The sequence below is a fragment of the Lotus japonicus genome, chromosome 5 (genome assembly GCF_012489685.1).
Source record: "Lotus japonicus ecotype B-129 chromosome 5, LjGifu_v1.2".
NCBI classification, from domain to species: domain Eukaryota; kingdom Viridiplantae; phylum Streptophyta; class Magnoliopsida; order Fabales; family Fabaceae; genus Lotus; species Lotus japonicus.
Genome location: NC_080045.1, coordinates 33,838,977 through 33,846,429, shown reverse-complemented (window position 1 = coordinate 33,846,429; position 7,453 = coordinate 33,838,977). Strand labels below are relative to the sequence as shown.

The 7,453-nt window shown below is 38.4% G+C and overlaps 1 protein-coding gene across 1 annotated transcript; it reads right to left on the bottom strand.

Moving 5' to 3' along the window:
* Positions 1-851: 851 nt before the first annotated feature.
* Positions 852-6,767, bottom strand: LOC130719468 (zinc finger BED domain-containing protein RICESLEEPER 2-like). Its single transcript, XM_057570097.1, has 4 exons — positions 6,569-6,767; positions 2,088-4,274; positions 1,025-1,116; positions 852-908 (listed from the first exon to the last, which is right to left on the bottom strand). The coding sequence occupies exons 1-4, from the start codon at positions 6,765-6,767 to the stop codon at positions 852-854; spliced, it is 2,535 nt and encodes an 844-aa protein (XP_057426080.1).
* Positions 6,768-7,453: the final 686 nt, after the last annotated feature.

Sequence of the window (7,453 nt, the reverse complement as noted above, 5' to 3'; positions counted from 1 at the left end):
TATCTTACACCATTAGCAGTGCGGTTAATGAGAATTTCCTCTGTAACTCTCTAGATCAGTGCTCATTTGCAGAAACGCAATGCCTTCTCCCAAGAGCTACAGAGTAAGATTTTTCGGCGGGTCAACATCCATTTTACCGTTGCCCTTTTTTGAATCCAAGAACTCCGTCTAGACGTAATTCCTTTCAAGCTCTGTTTCATAATCCTCATTTGATACCCTCTTCTCTTGTGATTCTTCCCCGTATCTCAATAAAATCAGCTTACTCAAGCCTTAAGAAATCATAAAAGCTGCAATGAAGATACCAAAATTCACTAAGGCCTTTCATCGAGTAGTTAGTATGCTATAAGATTAGAATGAAAATCTAAAAAATAACACTGAGAAAAAAGGAATGAGAGTGACATGGTCAATGGTGTTAATGGAGTGGATCCAATATTGAAAGTAGGGGTGAGCAACGGTCGGGTTCGGGCCCAATCAAACCCAACCGCCAAGAACCGAACAGCTCAAAATCTGGACCGATTTCGACCGTGGACCAAATCGGTTTGGTCGGGTCGGTTTATAATGGTTAGGCGGTTTACTCGGTTCGGTTTGGACGGTTTGGGCCTTAACTGGGCTGGACTTTTTTTGGCCAGTTTTTTTTTTTTGAAGGAAAAATGAGATTTTTTTTTTTGAATGAATTTTTTTTTATAAAACGTGGGTCAATAATAAGCCCACCAAAAATAAGCCTAACATCAAGAAAACATCACAAAGCTAATTAAGACGCCAAATGGCCAATAAATCAATAATAACCTATTGATCAATTTTACCAGCCAAGTAAAACACATCACAAATTGGTTCTATTAGAACTTAAAAGCTCAATAACCATAGTCAATAATAACATTCACATAAACATAAACTGGATTGTATCTTAACTGCCAAATTACAACTAAAACTTGAGTCTTGAATCACACTAAAAGGGTCTTGGAATTAACAACATTGTGTCTACTACGAAAGTTTAGATTTTAAATCATATTACAAGACTTTAGACTTGAAATATCCATAAAGAATGAAAACTGAAATCATGTAGGATTCCCTCTTCAGCATGTCTATGATCAGCACACACAATAACCCAACCAAATCCTGCAAGATTGAGTAAGCTAAATGGATTAAAAGATATTATAGGAGAGCAACGATAATTAAGTTCTATAATCACCATTCACCACACAAAAGAAAATTATTTATCCAAATCATGTATGCATACACTTATACTAAAAGAAAGAAATTTTTTTCATTACCCAACAAGGAATGAAGAAATGTTTTCCATGTCCTTCATAAGCTTCTTTATCATCTCATCAGCAATCAGATTCATCCCCTATCCAAGTCTCCCACCAAGTCTTTCAAAAAGCTAATAATGCAATCATAAAATATTGTAATCAGAAATAAACATAATAATTAAAAGCAAAGGAAACACACATTTAGTTATTACAAAAGGAAGAAAGTAGTTACCGACATGTTGTGATTAATTTAGTGCACATCCTTAAGACTTAAGAGTTCTTGCTGCTGCCCCACCAAAAAAATCATGTTCAACATAGGTGATTCAACCTGGAAGTAATTGGAAAAGCATAGGTGAATGGAAAAAACTTGATAAAACAAATAACAAATTCAAAATAGTTTGACATGTGGTACAAACCTCCCAAAAAACAGGTTCATCACAGCCTTCTACAATGCTTGCAAAATAACCTACATATACTATATAATATTATAGTGAGTCATTTGACCTGCAAATGACTCCAAAAAAGACAAGCACCTGTAACAGATACATAAAATAAATAAGTACATAAGAATTGGCTAACTTAAGTACTTAAAGGAAAAATTAAAAAGTTCAAGGGAAATTGTACTTTTAAGTTGCGCTTTCAGCCAATATTCATTTTCAGCCAATATTCATTGGCTGAGAGGATGTTCCAGCTGCTGAAGCTGATCCACCTGGGGTCATAGAACTTGCTGCTGCTTGTAATTCTTGGTCATATGAAAAGGAAGTGAAAGAATAGATTAAAATTTATAAAAAAAAACAATAGTATAACACATAATAAAAGAGAACAAAACAACAATACCTGCTACAATCTCATCATTAAGCTCCCACTCCTCATCAAGGTCTTGATCTTTGAATTGGTAAAGAGAAGGCTTCAACCAGTTCTGGGCACAAATCAGACCCTCTGCAATTTTTGGGCTAAGGGAGCTTCTAAAGGGCTCCAACACACTACCACCAGTGCTAAATGCACTCTCCGATGCCACGGTTGAAACAGGGGTTGCAAGGACATCTCGCACCATGGAAGAAAGTATAGGGAACCTACCAGAATTTTGCTTCCACCATAGTAGCAAGTCAAATTTGTCATTTCCTTCAACATTAGCTTCACTTAAGTATGTCTCAAGCTCAGTTTTTCTATCAATTGAACTTTTCTCCTTTAAATGCTTCTTAAAAGCAACTGCCCGTTCTAAAAATGATGAACATTCAACCGGAGTACATGATGCACCTTGTCCACTCCCCTCCAAAGGGGCATGAGATGATTGCACAGATCTGTTCCGTTCCTCATGGGCTGAAGCATACCAGTTGTACATTCTAGTAAGATCATCCTTCACACTAGTTGACATTTCATTTAGGAATGTTGGGTTTTCACCATACATTTGTAGAAAGGACCATTCGACATAACTGAACTTGTATCGAGGGTCAAAAATTACACCAAAGTAAAGGAGTTTATTAATTGACTTAATATTACCCCAATACTTATCATATTTCAGCTTCATCTCCACACCCATTTTTCTAAAAGAAGAGTTTGAACTGTTACAACACTTTTTCAGCTCCATGTGGATCAAAGCCAATTGATGAAATGCAGAATGCATGCTCACATGTGTTGATGCTGAAAAGATTTTGGTAGCATCATAAAAAATCTTTAAAAATTTTACAAACACCCTTGAACTCTCCCAGTCCTCAGCAGTAGGTGGCCCAACAGTCCCAAAGTATTCGACATAACTTAACTCCTCAAATTCCATCTTCTCAAATGCTGGCTGAAACCTTTCAGTTGCATCCAACATCATATATGTCGAGTTCCATCTAGTAGGAACATCAAGACATACTAATTTCTTAGAAGTTATATTTGAAAACTCAATGCACTCTTTGAATTTGGCAAGTCTATTGGGTGAGGACCTCACAAACCTAACAGGATTGCGAATATTATCAATGGACCTATTCAAGTCCTTCAAACCATCATTGACAACTAGGTTGAGGATATGGGCACAACATCTCATGTGAAAAAACTCTCCATCTAACACCAAACCACTCATAGTCCTCACTCTCTTTATCAAATGTTCTATAGCCCTATCATTGGATGATGCATTATCAACTATGAGAGTAAAAACATTCCTCAACCCCCATTCCCTCAAAATCTCTTCCACATGTCTACCTATGGTTTCACCTTTATGGTTCGGGACAACAGAAAAACTTATAATTCTTTTTTGATACCTCCATTCATTATCTATAAAATGTGCAGTGAGAGTTAGATAACTGAGGTTTTGGATTGATGTCCAGCAATCAGTTGTGAGTGTCACCCTATTGCAATTAGATTTCAAAAATCCTCTCAACCTCACTTTTTCATCAAGGTAGAGTTGGTAACAATCCCTAGTCATAGTAAATCTAGAAGGGACAGTCATTTGGGGCTGAATTTTGTTAATGAGTAATTTGAAACCAATACCCTCAACTACACTAAAAGGGTGTTCGTCTAAGATGACAAACATGGGCACAGCTTTCCTACATGTTTCCGCATCATATCTAAGGCTTGCAGCTGTCAACTCACTAGTCATACCAGGGGTAAATGCAAGGACTGTTTGGCTAGAATCATGACTGATTGCATATGCATACTTAACACAAACTTTCAAATGAGCCCACAAGTTTGATGTACCATGAAGCCTAGAATCAGCTAAATACCTCTTACCACAATAATTACAAGCTGCGGTCGTCTCATCAACCTCAATATCAGGTACATGGGTGAAGTGATCCCATATAGAAGAAGACTTCCGAGAGTAACTAGCATTTTGTCTTCGCTTCTTTTTACTTTTAGGAGCGGGATCAGTTATCGTAGCTTCAGCAGTAGATGTTTGCTTCTGTTGAGTAGAAGGCTGACCTCCACCAGAAGCACCTCCTTCAGCTGGAGTGGCATTGGATGGCTGTGTAGCAGTTGGAGGATTGTCGGTTTCAGTTGGTAAAGGCGTTGGTGCTGTCAAACGCTGCCTAGATTTCTTCATTTCTATGACAAAGAAGAAATCAAAGTAAATGAATGACTTTAATATTTAATGATTGAAAACCTAGAAGCTGAAGAATAAATTACAGAATACATGACACAAAATTAGCTTTTGAACAAAATACATGCCATCAAATTAGCCATCAAATTATGTGAATATACCAAGCTCACAAATTCATTGAGCACAACAGAGCAAACTCACATTATCACAACCAAAACACTTATTATCACAACCAAAATAAAACCTACAGTACAAAGAATACCCAATAAAAATACGAAATAAGGATCTTAAAAAATACCAGACAAAGTGCTCTCACAAGTAAGAAGTCTTTAGTCAAAAGATGATATCCTTAGCCCTTGCTTCGGCTACCCTCCTAATCACATGAACCATACAAATATTAACATATTATAGAAACAAATTTCAGTAGGAACAAGGGGACGTGTTTCAAGCATATTTTAGTAGAAAAAGAACAATTTATTTCAGTAGAAATAAACAAGTCAAACAATGATTGGAATATTTCAGTAATAAAAAGTTCAGTAAAAACAAGAGTTTTCAAGCATTTTTCATTATAAATAAAGGGTGAGAAAGAAGATGTCAAGAGGAGAAGTTGAGAACAATGGTGAGAGCTGAGAAGATGTCTTACCAGAGAGGAGAGTGGATGAACGATGGAGGGAGAGGGACGAAGACATGCAGGCTGCAGCGGCACAAGGGTAATTGTAATTTTGAGAAGAGAAGAGTGAATTGAATTGGCTTATATATCTAGGGTTAAATTTCAGAGAGAGAGAGAGGGTAAATGCTCAGAGTTTGTGTGACTAGGGAGCCTCCTCAGATAATCAGATCTGTACAAAAAGTAAATTTCCAATGCTATGTCGGTTCGGTTCGGGTATCGACGGAAGCTAAAATTCCCACCGATTCCGACCGAATGTAGCCGCACGTAACCGCCAGAAAATTTCGCCTGTACCCGTGGCCCGACCCGACCCGACCGCGGGCGTGATTTTTGAAACGGGTAGAGCGGGTTCGGTCGGGTTCGGAATTTCTGCTCACCCTGAAGATTCATATATGACATAGACTTTATAAGAATATCAGAGCGCATGAATAATCAGAGGTGATCAGGAAGTAATATTAGAGTCAAACGATCAGAGCATATGATCACTTTAGAAGAAGTGAAAATGTTTCCTTGCTGGTGCCTCATGAAAGATCTATAGTCATAGCGATTGATCACTTAAGATTCTTCGAAAGAAGAAAAAAAAATCACACTAACACAATATACACATCAAAAACTGGGTGTACTCCCCCTTTTTGTCATAAGCAAAAAGAGCTGAGAGTGTGAAAAACTTAGCTTGAAGTACAAGGTACTCCCCCTTAGAGAAGGACTAAGTTAAAAGGAATAAAAATTAGCTAGATAATAAAGACACTTATGAAAATAGTGAATGCAGATGAAGAAATTAAATGAGGTGAAGAACATCGGCCAGAGAAGGAGAAATACGCTTACCACCGGTCAAAATACTTTAAGATGATCTTGGTAACGGGGTCTCGGGAAGGTGTTTCAATGTTAAATGCTAGCAAGCGTTCCATGAGTATAAATAGCAAGGCTATCTGAGTGGAAAGAGCATACTCGGAAAGAATCAACCATGGCAAACTATGAGAGAGCTCTGAACGAATTGAGAGAGAGAGAGAGCATTCGAGCAGAACTTATATGCTGCTTTGTACTACCGAAGGATGACTGTACGCAGCATCTGTCAGCTTGTCTGCTGGTTGCTTGCAATGGAGCTGAATCCGGTCCTGGATGCGGCAATTCACATTTTTCTGGAATTCGTGGAGGAGCTTGGCGAGCTCTTCCAAGAGGAGGCTGAAATCACCAGACAGAATGGTGGTTGGGAATGGGAACTGGAGCTCTGAGAAGACGACACAGAGGAGCGAAAGGAAGAGTGCAAGAATGAGATGACGCAGCTGATTTTTCAGAGGCGCATCTTAGATAGGCAGCTAGCAGCAATGTTAGAGCGTTATCATGTAATGAGGATGAATCCTCCATTCTAAATGTACTTTACTGTTTTTAATGAATAAAGAAATTTGATTTCCTCAAAGCATTTTTTTTTTTTGTGAATGTGGATGCTAAAATGAAATAGAAAATAAGAATAAACTAACAGAAGAAATAAGTAATTAGTAAATCAACGAGTTAACTAATGAAAAACAAGGTTTAAAGAGAGCATAAACCATAAACGATTTAAAAGCATAATAAGAAAGAAGAGTGAAAAAGAAGAGAGTTCCTAAATCTAGGGTTGAGGTTCTGGCAATCTACTGAGGATGGTAGTAAACATGTCCTGCACCTTCTTGTTGAGAACATCTTCTTGATCAAGTTGCCTCTGAATAGAATCAAGTCTTGCGTGAATTGAGGCAATTTCAGATCCAGTAGCAGCAAGAGGAAAGGCTTGATCAGAGGTAGAAGGAATGTCAGAGCTAGGAACTGAACCAATAACTTGTGCAGAGGATGAAGCCATCGCAGTAGCAGAGGTGGAGGCAAGGGCCTAAGCTTTCAGAGCAGCAACCTCAGCTTCTAACTTAGCAGCCTGTTCAAGAGCTTCTAAACGTGCAGATTCAAGCTTAGCAGCTTCAGATAGAACAAGTTGCATTTTGGCAGCATCTTCTTGTTCTTTCCTTATTCTGGCTTCTTCCATAGATTTCCATAGCTTTTCTCTCAGTCACATTTCGTGCAGAGCTTCTCTTCTTCTGTTTCTATCAGCTAACCTCTGCTTAGCAGCTTCAATCTTTTCATCTCTTTCTTCATTGTACACTTCCAGCATTTCATCAATCCTTTCATGCAACCAATTGCAGAGACTTCCCCATTGGTCAGCAACAGTGTATGGTTTTTCACTGAGATCAGTAGCAACATACAGATTGCTCACCATCATTGATGCCTGTTCATGGAATGAATTGATGCATTCCAAAAGAGTTTCTGGTTCAGGCTAGGTATAGAGGATGATCTGAAGGTGGGTTTCAAGTGATGGTGGAGGAGGAAGATTGCTTCTGGTGGCTTCAGAGGTTGCTTGAGTATCAGAGGCTACTTGAAGAGAGACATTGTCCAGAGCCATCTGAGCAGAGGTGTTTTGCTCTGGATTTTGGTCAGATTTGCTAGCTTCAGGATTTGGAAACTCAAAGTCCTAAGAGGTTACTGGTGAGTAGTTGG

What these genes read in the sequence shown, in the direction of transcription:
- LOC130719468 (XM_057570097.1), bottom strand. Translation starts at nt 6,767, where the DNA reads ATGGCTTCATCCTCTGCACAAGTTATTGGTTCAGTTCCTAGCTCTGAC. An exon ending in CATGTTTACTACCATCCTCA is followed by an intron (nt 4,275 to 6,568) that starts GTAGATTGCCAG and finishes TCTTTGTCATAG; the next exon opens with AAATGAAGAAATCTAGGCAG. An exon ending in ATTCTTTATGGATATTTCAA is followed by an intron (nt 909 to 1,024) that starts GTCTAAAGTCTT and finishes GTAATTTGGCAG; the next exon opens with TTAAGATACAATCCAGTTTA.